Source organism: Podarcis gaigeae (genome assembly GCF_964106915.1).
Source record: "Podarcis gaigeae genome assembly, chromosome: 5".
Lineage (NCBI taxonomy): Eukaryota > Metazoa > Chordata > Lepidosauria > Squamata > Lacertidae > Podarcis > Podarcis gaigeae.
In genome coordinates, this window is record NC_139681.1 from 27,254,953 (window position 1) to 27,269,961 (window position 15,009).

Sequence of the window (15,009 nt, forward strand, 5' to 3'; positions counted from 1 at the left end):
ACTAGTAAAGCAGATTTGCATCTGCTTTGGACCCAGGAAACAACAAGAAAGAAACATAATTTAATCCAGGCACATAAACACTGTGACCCAGCAAGTCAAATGCAGTCTCATCCACCTCATCAAACACCACAGAAACAAGGTGGTTTCTCACCCGATAATTCTTCTCTTGCTCAAACTTTTCTTCATATTTCCTGATTTTCCTCTTAAGACTTTGTAGATGCTTTGTGAGTTGTGCTATCGTCTGCGGCTCTTTGCAGTCATCACAGCTACCTCTGGAAGAACTTCTTGGCCTACAAAGGTAGAAGTTACAAAAATGTCCTAAATATGAAATTGCTTTGCAGGATTAGGTCTACAACGGCAATGGAGTGATTGGACTCTGGTGGGGGGGGGGTTAGACCATGAAGGAGGGTGATGGAGGAGGGATACTAACAGAGAGAAGGAGAAACGGAGGAGTGGTATGGAATCTTCTGAAAGCAGGAAGTGAAGCTTTTCATGGAAATGAGGACAGTCACCTGCTAATGTCTACACATCATGCTGCTGTTAAAGACACATAGCCACAGTGCTTAGTTCAGAAGTTGACAACCCCATTCACCAGTTGGGCAAGTCTGCTTTAAATCCCAGAGGTCCACCTGGCACCATGATTTCTATACTGTTCAAGGGCGTGGTTAGCAAAACAGGGGCTGGAGTTGGAAACCTCTTTCTATGTGTGTCCGTGCTGGGACAGAAGAAAGGAATACAGTGGAGATGGGAACCTGTGACCTTCCAGAGGCTACTGATGAGAGTTTACTGTCATCGTCCCTGCTCATTGGCCCGTCAGGAGCTCATCCTACACTCGAGTAGGACCCTGGTAGAGTCACATGCCTGACTGGCATATTCTCCCCCTCCTGGTCATTCATTCGGGAGCTTCAAAAGCTTTCTTCAGCCTGAACATCAAAGCGACCAATGCCAACAGACACCAGCACACTTAGGGATCCGCAGAGTCTGCGCAGTTCGCGTGACAGACCTCAGCAACTCAGCATTTTGGCTGATCTACTTTATTTACATATAAACACACACAGAGCACTGCAACATGGCTCCCTCCCTCTCGAGCAAAAGACAGCAAAGATAAAGAACATAGGACAATAGTCCCACTTCACGGAACTTCAAACATCCTGTCTCCGTCACTTCCCACTTTGTGGAGTCAAAACATACACCGTTACGAGATAGAAAAAAATCCCATGACTGCAATCATGGAGCAGTAATTCTAACATGGCCATGCTGGCTGAGGAAGATGGGAATTTGGAGGGCAGCAGGTCCCCCCATCCTTGCACTGAAGAATCAGGAAAGTGAAGAGGAATAAGACAGAGCATAAGACAGAAGGATGATCTCCACTTGATCCAGCATTGGCCCTCAGTTGGCTAGAGTGATGGGGATGCCCCAGGAAGGGGAACAAATGATCAGTCCAGGGCTCTCCAGCAGTATCTGAAAGCACCTAAGATTTTTAAAGGGACTGCTCAGACATGTGGCAGTGCTATTCTCAGATGAGATTGGCAGAGGGACAGAGCATTTAAGGGGCACCAATGTATATTTAATTTTTTTTAAGCGTTTGTTTTTTTTAATTAAAAAACAACACCACTTCTGCCGATATTATTATTTCACTTCCTCTTGAGAGAACCCAGCTCTCACTTTTGCATCCTAGGCCAAGCTTATTCACACTGCATGCCTCTTGCATACTCACCATACAACAGATAAAAATAGGAACACATTTTATAACATCTCTGTTCTCTTACCATGAACCTCTGCCTCAGCCCCACAGTTCTGATGCTTCTATTCAACCTGCTCCGTGATGTATTCTTTTACTCTGCAATAGCCTGCCTACCATGGATCGAAAGTAACAACACTGACTTCCACTATAGGGTTATTATAAAGATTTCACCTAGATAATGTATATGAAGCACCTGGGACACTTGAAAGTGTTATGCAAATATACTACGTATTATCAGTGCTTTTTTTTCTTTAAAAAAATGTTTAGGGGCACTCTCATTTTCCTACTCATATTGAAATACTGCCCCTCAATGAGGCCAAACTTAGATACACAAAATGTTTAGGGGTGTGCGTCCCCCCAGAAAAAAGCACCGCATATTATTATTATTATTATTATTATTATTAGCCAAGGTTATGCTTGTAGCACAATTAAGCTTGTCTATTTTATCTTTAAATAAATGGCTGTTATCAGCCGTTCAAAACATATCTCAGCAGTGTGCGTGTGTGCACACAGAGTAATTGCACTGTAGCTGAGCATTTGGGGGGCTAGCCGTACTCCAAACCTAGACCTGTTTAAGTTATTACCTTTCCCCAGAGAACACTGGGAACTGAGGTTCTGTGAGCAGGGGGCTAACAAAATTCTCACCACCTATACCAAACTACAATTCCCAGGGTTCTTTGGAGGAAGTTTCCACTTGTTTCAGTCTGGGAAGGGTTATCATATTGTAGAGTTGGCAGGGGCCATGTGGGTCATCTAGTACAACCCTCTGCAATGCAAGAATCTTTTGCCCAAGGTGGGGCCCCAACCCACAACCCTAATATTAAGAGTCTCATGCTCTACCAACTGAGCTATCCCCACATCATCATCATTTGGTGTTTGATATTTAATAGGTGGGAGAAAAGCATCAGATATATAATAGAGAGAATATATATATGCCATGCAGAGGCAGCCCTGGGAAATAAACCATGTCTTAGCTTACATCATGAACAGTTGAGCACTTGGTGGAGAAGGAGCTGATTCAGGGTCTAAATTAAATCTCTGGCTTTGGCTAAAAATAGAGCAGCGAGGAGACAGCAGAGGATTATCTCCATCAGTAATGTGATACAGCAGCCTGCTGGTCCCTAAGGAATGGTGGTCTTCATGTCCATTGTCTGCATCTGCCTGGCCCTCTTTGTAGACTTGTGCAGGCTCTGCAATGACAAGATGAATTCAATAGGCATTTAGAAGGGCAAAGCTCATTAGCTGAACACATTGAAAGAGCCTCTGAGGTTCATCAGTGCTCCCTGGAGAAAGTTGTGACGTGACATAGCGGAAAAGGGGTGTAAGCATATACCAAGAGAAGGTTGTGCGCATCAAAAATAAATAGTTTAAAAGAAAAACTTTAAAACTGACACCCTAACAAACTTACTGGAAGGAAGTCCTACGGAACCCAGTGGTATTTATTCTGAGTTAACATTAGGGCATGTTGAATATTGGTGAATATTCACCACATGGTGAATACTGGAAGAATAAATTGCCAGTTGCATGCAGGACAATGCACATGCAAAGATGCTGCTTGGCTGAAGAGACTGAGGAACAGCCATACCTCAGTGGATTGGAGTCAGGGTTGACATGAATGAAACTTACTAGCAGCAGTAAGGCCTAAGTGAATAAATCTTTCTGTTACACTTCCTGAGATAATCGTTTTCTCACACTCTTAAAATACTATGTGTTCATTAATCCTGACGCGACACTAAAAAGGTTATATGCTAGCTATATCAGGCAGTTCTTGGGCCTAAGTAGCTCCCTATAAAGAGATGAATGGGATTGCCTACATCCACCAAAGAACCGCTAAAGTAGGGTTGCCAAATTTTGAAGAGCAAAAAAGAGGGCACATTTGCTGACTTCTTCTTTTAACTAGGGATCGCTATTATGACTCTACCCATGAAAAGGAGGACATGTCCTGGAAAAAGAGGACAACCCTACTTTAAAATGGGTTGTATGACTCTTTTCAAAATATTACAAAACATCAAACAAATGAGCCATGTAATAATAAAATGGGGGGGGGGGACCTTTTTACCCCTATCAGTTTCTTTCAGAGCATTCAAAGCCTACTTTTTTCTAAAGTTAAAACAGCTGGACCAAAACAATTTATTGGGCTAAATAGATGGCATTTGCAATACATGTATTTAGTAGTAGTAGTATTTATTAGATTTTTATTCCACCCTTCCTCCCAGTAGCCCATAGTGGCAAACAACAAAACAAACTCGCGCTCTCTCGCTTTCTCTCTCTCTCTCTCTCTATATATATATATTAGGATTAAAGAGCTTGCAAGCTTCTAATAAATCTCTTTAAAGGGGGAAAAACACACACTAATGAATAGGGCTGCATTCTGGCAGACATCATGAGGAGCGAATCTGACCTAGTTTTCTTTCCCATGACTTCTACACTGTATTGACTGACAGCTTCTATAATTTATGATCATGGATCAATCACCACTCACACAATCCACCCAAGATAGATTTTATATTTACATTAAAACGAAAGGGCAACTTTTTCCTTTTCAAATAAAGACTGCCTATTGTTAACATTCTAGCTGGTCTTTAAAAGATGGAGAACAGGGTGAACCGGCACTTTGACACTTGGGGTGCATATGTATTTTCCTGGGAAACTATGCTTGGGTGTGTGTGTGTCTGTGTTTTATCATAAACAGATCCATACACCTGAGACGAGAGATAAGTGTTAAGTTGTGGGCGAACATATCAGACAACACAGCGATACTTCCAAAGCAGCTCTTTATTGTAAGCTGGAACAGAACTAACTGAGGAGCTCAGTCAGCCTGCTTGTATAGCGTTCCAGAACAATGTAACAGTTGCCATTTTCTAAAACTATCCAATCACTGAACGTCACTTTTTGATCCTTCATTTGCATAACTATCTACAGTATCCCCCTGCTGGCCCAGGGTGAGAACTTCAGTACATAACAATAAGTGAGCTAAGACCTGTAGGAGCAGTTTGTACACTATGCATAGGAAATAACAGGGACACAATATTGACATTACAGAACAACACATCTTGGAGGCCTGAATCCGGAGATTATTGCTGTTCTCTCCACCAAACAGGTACTCCACATTTCAGTTTGGTCATTCAAAGGTGGAGAGGGAGAGGGAGAGGGAGAAGGAGAAGGAAAAAGAGGGTACTTGGAATCAACCCCCTTTCGACACACACAAAGCTGATAGCACTGTGGTTATGCACACGCCTGTGCTTCAATACATTTGAACGCCCAAGTTCAGCAAAGAACCACAGTGTAAGCAGCATTGCAGTTTCCTACCCAGTAGTACCTTTGCACCTGTGCAGGGTTCGGTCCAGAAGAGGGTCCACAGACAGACACTCATTTGTCTGCACAATGTAACCTTGCTGAATTGTGTGCTGTGCTCTACTTTACATGCATTCTCAGGTAAGAACTTTATTTTGCCTGCTCAGCGTCTAATCCTCTGCAGCCAAAAGCAACTCACCAGACAAGCCAGAATGGGACACCTCTCCTGTTTCTGCAGTCCCAAGAAAGGGGTGTTGAGTTTCACCAGCACATGTGATTGTGGCCCTCCAGAGGTTGTGGAGTTCCAACTCCCATCAGCCATGTCATGAGTTGCAATTCAGCGTGAAGCGGACTTTCATCCAGATCTTTGGCTGAAAGATCTGGGAATTATGCAACTGCAGAATAGTTGCTGTGAGCTGTACACAATGTAGATGCTGCATGGCAACCACTTTAAACCACTCTGTGGGGTGGGACAAAAGCAGTTGCCCCACGGAGGCAGTCAACAGGTAATATTTTATGGAAGCCTATCATATGCTCCAGCCATGAATCTGCTTCTTCAAATAGGTTTGTGATCAGAACGTGTACAGAGAAAGAAGGTCTTCCACAACAGGCTCCCCACATGGCTGAATTCACTCTGCCAGCCACACACAATGACCTGCCGGCGAGACTGACAACTGCCCTGTTATTGCAGAACCAGGCTGGAAGCGAAACCAAGCATACGTGACTGGTAACTGATCATCATCATGGTAACAAGATCATTTGCAAGCTGTGCAGCTCTGTATTAAGGCAAGGCTAATCAGGTTGGGGCAAAGGGAGGAGCTGGCTTCTAATGGCAAATATTGTACCCTCACTTTTGTATATTCACATGGCTTTTCTTAACTGATTTAATGGCTCAGCCCTAAGTTTGGTTCAATTGGCAAACAAAGGCCAAGGGTGAAATCAACTCCTCAGCACAATAGCCACAAGCCATTTTGTTATGCTCCAAATATACAAAGATCAAGATTGAGGTTATTTTCCTATATTTTATATATCCTGAACTTTGGCGCAAAGCTTTTCCAGTGAGATCTGTGCCTCCTAGCTCATGAACAAGAGAAGTCCACAGTTCTCAAAACAGGGAAGTGCAGGGAAGTTGCGGGTGGCCAGGGGGAAAATAAAATCCTTCCAGTTCCAGTGCAACTTAAGAATACCTTACAAATGTACTAGCCCTGGAACAATGATCCTCATGGACACGAGAGAATGAATTCAGGGGAGATGTGCATTGGCTGCAAATGTTGTTGAACTACAACTCCCATCATCCCCAGTCAGCATGGCCAATAGTTAGAGCTATAGTCCAACATCTGGGCAGCATTACATTGGCTATGCCTGGTGTGTGGGCTGAATTTTGCCATATCAGAGGAAGACCAACCCTGAGCATGGAAGACGGTGGCTTCTTTCTTTCACCTCAAATTGATCTACTCAGCAATTTTAAAAGCAGAGTGGCTTGGATCTCTTTCATATATCTTAAACCAAGACAAAATAGGGGATGCTGACGGAAGCAGCTGGATGCATCTTCCTTTCTTTGCCTTAATTGGGGCACGTCTAATGAGCATCTCTCTAGCCCTTGAGAGCTATAGAGTTTTTGCACCAGTGGCTTTTAAGGATGTGAAATGCATCTCAAAAGGTAGAACTGCCAAACTAATTTGAGAGATTCTTAGAAAGAGATGGGTTAGCCTCTGCAAAATGACCGAGAATAAAAAGCTTTTGAAATAAGCTCTTTTGCTACAGTCACTTTATTTATCTATAAAAATTACCTTGGGATTAGGCCATGTAATACTGACCCATTTGCCTTAATGGAGACCACACACGGTCTGCAGATTTTAAGCTTGCCTATAATTCATCTGCTTGCTATACTGGTCTTGCTAACTATGACCCACTTTCATGCACAGTGATTTGCCTTCTGCCTGAACCCAGGAATCCATCTCATGCCATCTGCGTGATTACAAGCTCTGAATTGACAGAAAAGAATCCCAAGCTTCAAATCCATTTATTTCCAACAGTTGATTTTGAGTGAGAGAGGAAAGTGGAGGAATGAACAAAAAAAGGATGCACACACAAAAAAAATAGTGTGTGATGAGTAAGTCATTGTTGATGAAAATTAATGTGTGGCTTTTAAGTCTTCCACTTGCTTTGCTCAGGCAATCAATCTGCAATCAATAACAGAATGGGAAAATCAACAATGGCCTGGCAAAAGTGTGCGAGTGTGTGTGTTGGAGTTGGGGGAACACAGGCAACAGACTAACAGTCACTGAAAAAGAGCACATGTTAGCACAATCCTAACAGTAGAACATAATCAGAAGTGAAATGGATGGAAACCTACAAAAACCAATTTTGTGTGAAAATGAAGGAACTGGCCAAATTTAAGACAGCACTCTTCCCCAAAGTAATCAGTATTTATATGAATCAAAACACAAACAAAATGGCATTTGGCTTTCCTTCATTTCTCCTCTCACAGTCGCGCGCGCGCGTGTGTGTGTGTGTGTGTGTGTGTGTGTGTGTGTGTGACTGTATTAACTTTTATTTAATCAATAATAATAAACACTTGTGCCCCCAAATTATGCCTCAGCCTTCCGTGCTGTTTGAAGGGGGGGCTGCAATTTATTAGGTCACAATGTATGCCACTGAGTTGCCTCTATAATCAGAAACAAGGACAGCCCATTAACAAAGACCTTCTCTTACCTCCACAACTCTCCCCATCAACTTGCACACTGCTGGTTGGGATCGATGAAGCGACTGGGTCTTTTGAAGCCGGCAGCTGTGGTGTTTCTTCCTGGTTCGGCAGAAATGCAGAGCAGAGGTCAGTTTCAAGGGCTTGCAGCTTCAGCAAAGAATTCTGCAGGCAAAAACAGAACATTGGGATAGATGGAGAGCGAGGGAATGGCAAGGATCAAGTCTTCAGCTCCTTGGGGCTGTCTGCAGGAAAGGCTGCTCCTCCTCACGGCTCAGGAAAAGTGAATTAACTGCTTAGACATGCCATACTCCTTATGCGCCTTCGTTTCCTCCATCTATTTAACTGATCTGGATTATTTATGACACAAGGGAAAGATCATCTCATCAGCAAAAAAAGAAGAAAAGATTTGTTCCTGAAAGCCAGTCTGAGAAGCTGGAGGCTTTGCTCTCGGAGCAAAAAATGCCATGTAAGGATTTCACAGGTTGTGCTGATTGCAGGGCCTGGTGGCATTAAGCCCCTCCCCCTTTTCCATTCATAAAAAAGGGGGAGAATAAAATCCCTCCATAGCATATTGTGCAATACATTGCAGAAAGCAAAGGGTTACATTTCTAGACTCCTCTTTTTTTCTTTTTTGAGCAGAGGGTTGGCTTTTCATTTCCCATCCTGCACCAGGGCAAAATTAACAGATCTTTGTCATTCACCGCAAACAAATCAATGACGGCAAAGGCTCTTTATCTCTTAGCAGCTCCTCCAGCTCCTGTTTCACGCTTGATCCATTTCTCATTCCCAGTCTTGAATACAGAGTGCAATATTCTAGCTGCATAATCTGACACAAGCATCTTGCTGGGATGCAAGCATTCCCACAGCCCTAATCATTCATGGACCAAGGAGGGTGATGAAAGTCCGTGTGTAGGCTATGAAAGTACAATTTCTCCCCCACCCCCAAATGCAGGGTAGAACACAAAAGAGTTCATACCCTCTGAGCAGGTAGCAATCCAAGATAAAGCAAAATAAGGAGAGCTTGTCAACACTAAGGCATAAACGAGCATTGCTCAAAAAATGTGTGACCTCATATTTCTACAGCTTACATTTGATTTTAATTTGATTGATTGATTGATTGATTGATTTGAATTCATACCCCAACTCTCCTCTACAGAGCTCAAGGTAGCAACCACAGTTCTTGGCTTCCCAATTTTACAGTCACAACAACCCTACCAGAAAAGTTAAGCTGAAAGACAGTGACTGACCCAAAGTCACCCAGGGAGCTTCACAACTGAGTGGGGGCTTGAACCCTTGTCTCCCAAGGCCCTCATCCAGCAATCTAACCACTATACCACAATGGCTCTTAAACTGCAGACAGGCAAGTGACAGCCCAGGGAGAGGGATACAGGAGCTCAGTCCAGCAATATCTTTATCTGAACCTAGAACCTCTTACACTGTATGCAAATATACCCTCAGCTAGAGTTCAATTTTGTTTGCATTATGATGAGAAATCACCTAATCTGCATTTCCTGACCCTTATGTGAACCGAAACCCAGGTATCCTTAGAAATTCACACTTCTCAGAATTTTGTGATACAGTTCTATCACTGAACAGTGTGTGCAAAAATGTGTGTATCTGGAGAAAGTATATATGAAAATGCAGATTTTAGTGAAAATGTGCAAAAATGTGTTGTTAGTGAAAAATGTTTGCAGAGACGTGGTATATTAATGAAAATTGCATTAAAATGTGTTTATTAGAAGAAATTCACATGAAAGCACCGGTAAATTTTCATGATTCTTTTTTTAATGCAAATTGCTGGAGAAATGTGGAGAACTGGATTTAAGAATGGAAAAATGAGAAACCAAGAGAAACCAACATGGATAATATTCATTCATCCCTACCCTACACCAATGTTTCTCAGACTTCTGATAACTGCCAGGTGTTTTCTGAATCAAAGCTGGAAGAGACACTTCATGTATTCCTCTTGGGGGGGGGGGAGAGAAAAAAAGTTTAACTTTTAGAGTGTGCAAGTGTCACAAATGCACACCCTCACAGGAGTTTAGCTTCTGGGTTTCTGCATGAACCACTTGTCCTGAAAGTACCTCCTTCTCCTCCTCAGGCAAATAACTTGTTCCCCTTCTCTGCACCGGGAAGAACTGAACAAACCAAACTGCATTCTACACCAAAGACTTTGCACCGTCACCCATCCAGCAGAGACAGACGGGAAGAAGGCAAGGCCAGAACATTCAGCATTAGAACTTCCCTCATCCAGAGATACAGGGGGGCTTGTGGCTCATCGGAGCGTTAAATGATTTAATTCATTATCTTTCAATAACTTCTATGTTGCCTTTCACCAGGCAGGGAGGGCATTGTTTCCAGGGCAGGGTGCAATGCCGTAAAATAACTAACAACCCAGCAGCAAAATTTGAAGCAACGCAACACAATCTACAGAGGGTAGATCCACAGCATAACCTAAAATGCTTCTTCATGGATCACTGCCTTGCCGTGGCTAAGGGGCTTGAATAACTCAGAGAAGCTATGAGCAGGGCCACCCAAGATGGACAGGTCATAGTGGAGAGTTTTGACCAAACGTGATCCACCTGGAGCAGGAACCGGCAAGCCACTCCAGTATCCCTGCCAAGAAAACTCCATGGACAAAGACAACAGGCATATAAAAATGCTTAGGTGAAGGAGAAAAAAATCTTCCATCTGGAATATAAATAGTATTAATTTAGGCACTAGTTGGGTTTCTGTGGGGAGCTCCTTTAAGTGCATACCACAGCCAAAAATGGCCTTTCCCCTCCCCACCCTCCAAAACTAACTTCTGGTGATGAGGGCACCCAGAAAAGGGGATTGGTTGGTAACTGGGGTTGTGGTCACTGACCCCTAACCTCTCTCCAGCACCATCTGTTTGTGGGGAGCGTTGCTTCCTATGTGACTTTGAACCCATATAGTGCGGAGTTCTAAGTCATGCACGCAGCCCACTCATATAGAGAATGCACACCACTTCAGATTTCTCCCCTCCAATGGGTGATGTGTAGAGAAACCAGCAAGGGCAGTCCTGCAGTCGTAATACTGTAAGTGAGGATGTTTAAATGGGGATTGATGGAGCAGTCTTTGTGGGATGTTTCTCTGCTGATCTTCCCATTGGAAATCCCCGCTAAACTTCTTACAAACCAAAGAGCTCCCCAGAACAGTTTGTACATCACTGCCCTGGGAGGCATCAAGAGAATAAGCAGGGATATGTCTGAAATCTCTCTCTCGTTTGGCTGACCAGACAGAAGCAATTAACTCCTTCATCAGGAGGAAAATACACTCCTCAATTTAGAATAATCCTACATATATATATATTTGTTCCATGATTAACAGCTGGCACTCGTTACTAACTATGGTACAAAACTGCCCAAGCAGACTAATGTGTTAAAAACTGGGTGGTCAGTGCTGTTTTTAGCAATGCCGATGCTGTAATATACTCATTTTTAGAAAAATTAAATCAGCTCTAAATATATATTTTCCCCATCTGTTGCAGGCATGAGGTTTGCAGCAGATTTCCAGCTACCGTTGAGGGATTTGAAATAAAAATATATTTTTTAAAAATATATTTTTAAACATGACCTTGATAGTGACTTGGCATACAGAACCAATATAAATAACTGCAAACCGTCAAGTCTGAAATCTCTCATTTCTTACTGTTTCCTCTTTTCAGGGGGATGGGCCAATGAAGTGCTATCGAAAGGTGGAGGAAAGCTGTTCCAAAGGTGAACCCTTGGGAAATAAGCCTTTCTTCTAATGTACATATTTACTTCATATGCCTGAGCCACAAAAGCATTAAGAACGTAAGAAGAGTCTTGCTGCATCAACTAAAGGCCTCTCCGGTCCAGCATGGCATTTCCCACAGCAGAACGTCAGATGCCTCTGGGAAGCCATCAAGCATAGCATGGCCACAACTGCATTCTCCTGCTATTTCCTAGAAAACAGTATTCAGAGGAATGGCGCCTCTCAACCCGAAGGTTCAATATCAATCACTTTAAGCCATTGGCAAGACATATCGTTCCTCCTCCTGCCCCGATTCGCTGATAAAAGTTGACAGCTCCAGACCTTGAGGGGAACTACTTTGAAGGAGCTGTGTACAAGACAAAAGTCTACCAGGTACAACTCTTCCCCTCACTGCAGCACTATGGAGGGGAAAAGTCACTTGTAGCAAAATTCTGCTTTCTTGATGACTCTTACAGCACAGTCCTACTACGCGTGTTTGTTCAGAAGCAGGTCCCACAGCATTTGGTGGCATTTATTCCCAACCAATATGTACGCTTAAGATTGCTGGTCTTAAAAAAATGGTTTATTTTGGTTTCTAGATATATATTTTTTCAAATCTTAAATTAGGTTCTCCACATTTCCACCTCAGTTTGCGGTCCTCAGGAAAATTTGACAGCCCTTTAGCGTGGGTGTCTCCTAATAGAAATACGTTTGTGTGCAATTTTGCCTTACATTCATATATTGACAGAGTAGTTTTCTTAATATAATGTCCTCTGCGGTATTTTCAATAATATATCCATTTCTATGTACACTCCAAAAAACGAAGGGATGCATTTTTGAGCATATTGCTTGGCGGAAGCACACTGCAAAATTCAGAGGAGTGTGGATGTCACACTCCTCTGTTTGTTGGTCTTATTGTTTTAGGAAATGTGAATTAGGTATGCTCGCCTTTAAATGTGAACTTAATTGAATTCGTCTCCCATCCCTAGCTTTGACTCCTCCTTTCACTCATTCATCACTACCACTCATGGCTTCCAAAGGTTTCCTGCCTCCTGAAATGGCTCCACCCATTTTCCCTCGCTGACTCTTATGTCTGGAATGGCATCCCAGAATGCCTCTGTGTTACCAGCTCTCTTATTTCCTTTAAACCATCCTCAAAACGCACCATTTCAAGGAAGCCTTTGGATCAACCTCCTGCTCCCTGTATCTTTCTGCAGCTAAGGTCACATCCACACCACACATGTAAAACACATTTAAGGCACGTGACTTCTGCCACCCCACCCCCCAAAGAATCTTAAGAAGTGTCGTCTGTTAAGGATGCTGGGGACTGCAGCTCTGCAATGAGTAAAATACAGTTCCCAAGATTCGGGGGGGGGGGGGACGACGGACAATGTGCTGTAAATATATATTGTGCATGTGACCTAAGCAAAAGGGCATGTGATAGAAAAGACAACATGTTCTTCTCTCATTTGCACAGTGTTGTTTCCATGTGTCTGTTTTAGATAGCAGGCCTCTTTGGAAAGGGAGCTGTCACACCTGTTCATTTGCATATATGGTGCTAAATAAATTAATAATAATAATAATATATCTCCCTTCCAGGCTCAAACTGGCCTCACGTTGGCTCTTTCTATGTAGGCTGAATACAGAAGTCTTTGGAAGGACCTCAGAAAGCCAAGTTTAATCAAATGGGAGTTTTTTAATAAAGTCAGCACACAATGAAATACGTAACAATGAAAGGGCCATTTCTAATACTAGTCGCTAGGCTTTTATTAAACACTAGGCTTTATTTAAAAAACAACAACACACACACACAGCATCCTTTCAAGGAAAGCAACATTTCAAAAGAAGGAAGGTGGTAGATTCAGAGTCTATTTAGGTGTTGGTTGTGGGGAGTGCGGGGGGGGGGATGGGACATCAAAGAGAACACATCTTTGCCTGCCTCTATTTATCCAAAAAGAAATTGCTATGGTTTTTATACGTGATAAACAAGGAAACTGTCAACATCTGTTAAGATGGGAAAAGAAGGGGAGAAAACACACTGCCATTTCCAGTCAGCCATTTCCTTTGTGCGCAGAACCAACCAACAGTGGTGAAACACAAAATGACTCGTGTTTTGTTTGTTACAGGCCACTGCTGAACCAGCTATGCGGAAATTGCTTTATTCAGGAATGGCATAAGGGCTATAGCTATTTTTCCTTATTTACTAAAGAATTGTCCCTCTTGCTGATGGTAGATGAAGAACCTGTTTATTGCAAGGACCTCTGGAGAGGAAGTGCATCTCCTCACACAGAACCACCTTATTTTCCCCCAACAGAACTTAATGGGGGGGTGGGACTTTGTAAATTGAACCAATGTCCATCTCCGTCGCCCTGCCCCTTTGCTTTCGAAGACCCAGCCTGGGTTGTGTCTTTTGGTCACACTGCAACACTGGTAGAGAAACTCTGGCCCTCCAGATGATTTTGGGACTCTCAACTCCCATCAGCCCCAGACGGGATGGGCAATGTAAAGGAATGATAGGAACTGTAGTTTAGCAACACATAGAGGGCCATAGGTCCCCCTCCCACACACACACACTCCTTTGCTAGAATATATTTGTGTACAGTGGACCTTTGGAGAGGGATGCTTGAAGAATCTGCTCTTTGTTGAATTCTGGTATGAACCAACCTGATCCACACCTCCCAGACTAACACACAGGCTGGAACTTTGTTAGCTGCCAGCTTTCTACACTTCCTGGTTTTTTCAACATGACTCTTGACCCACAGAACACAAAAAAGACAGAATTTCTAAGATGTGTGTTTTGAGAGAAAACGCACATAGAAATGTGTGTTTAAATTCACATATGAAATACAAATTTGGGCACACGTCTTTATTTAAAATTCACCAGGTTAATGTGGAAATGAGAAAGAAGAGACAGGAATGAACACATGGGAAAGTGGCATGGACTTATTGGCCCATCCTGAACTTGGGAACTGGCTTCCGTAGGTAGGGATGTGACTCTTCTAAGGTTTTTAGACCACACACCAAGCCTGTAAGAAATATGCAGAGCTCTCCAAGTATACAGTTGCACCTTTGAAGTCGAACGGAATCCGTTCCGGAAGTCCGTTTCACTTCCAAAATGTTCAGAAACCAAAGCACAGCTTCTGATTGGCAGCAGGAAGCTCCTGCAACCAATTGGAAGCCGCAGAAGCCCCATCGGACTTTCGGCTTCCAAAAATAGTTTGCAAACCGGAACAGTCACTTCTGGGTTTGCGGTGTTCGGGAGCCAAAACGTTCAAGAACTAAGCTGTTTGAAAACCAAGGTATGACTGTATATGCAACTTGGGCTGCAATCCTAACCCCTTTTACCTGAGAGCAAGCTCCTTTGAATTCACTGGGATTGACTTCCGAGCAGACATGGTTGGGACTGCCCCCTTTACTCAGCTATCCAAGCCCCTTGCCAGATCTCCATATACAGTGGTGCCTCGCAAGACGAAATTAATTCGTTCCGCAAGTCTTTTCATCTTGCGAGTTTTTCGTCTTGCGAAGC

At 43.1% G+C, this 15,009-nt stretch overlaps 1 protein-coding gene and 1 long non-coding RNA gene across 15 annotated transcripts in view; one reads left to right on the forward strand and one right to left on the reverse strand.

Annotated features, from left to right (window-relative positions):
• Positions 1-15,009, reverse strand: part of FAM13C (family with sequence similarity 13 member C) — a gene marked incomplete at its 3' end in the record, with an annotated part of 76,577 nt that overhangs the window by 20,473 nt on the left and 41,095 nt on the right. For 12 of the 14 annotated variants that reach the window (XR_014564645.1, XR_014564646.1, XR_014564647.1 and 9 more), the window contains 3 exons: positions 7,754-7,907; positions 2,724-2,934; positions 152-290 (listed from right to left, as the gene is read on the reverse strand). Coding sequence is in view for 10 of the 14 variants with exons in the window: in XM_083740420.1 (XP_083596546.1) it covers positions 152-290; positions 2,724-2,934; positions 7,754-7,907 (504 nt within the window). The remainder of the gene's footprint in view (positions 1-151; positions 291-2,723; positions 2,935-7,753; positions 7,908-15,009) is intronic. The other 2 variants (XM_083740418.1, XM_083740426.1) reach the window with 1 other exon arrangement.
• LOC310845437 lies at positions 161-7,042 on the forward strand. The gene is made up of 3 exons (XR_014564727.1): positions 161-298; positions 5,603-5,765; positions 6,964-7,042. It is a non-coding gene; the product is annotated as an uncharacterized lncRNA (long non-coding RNA).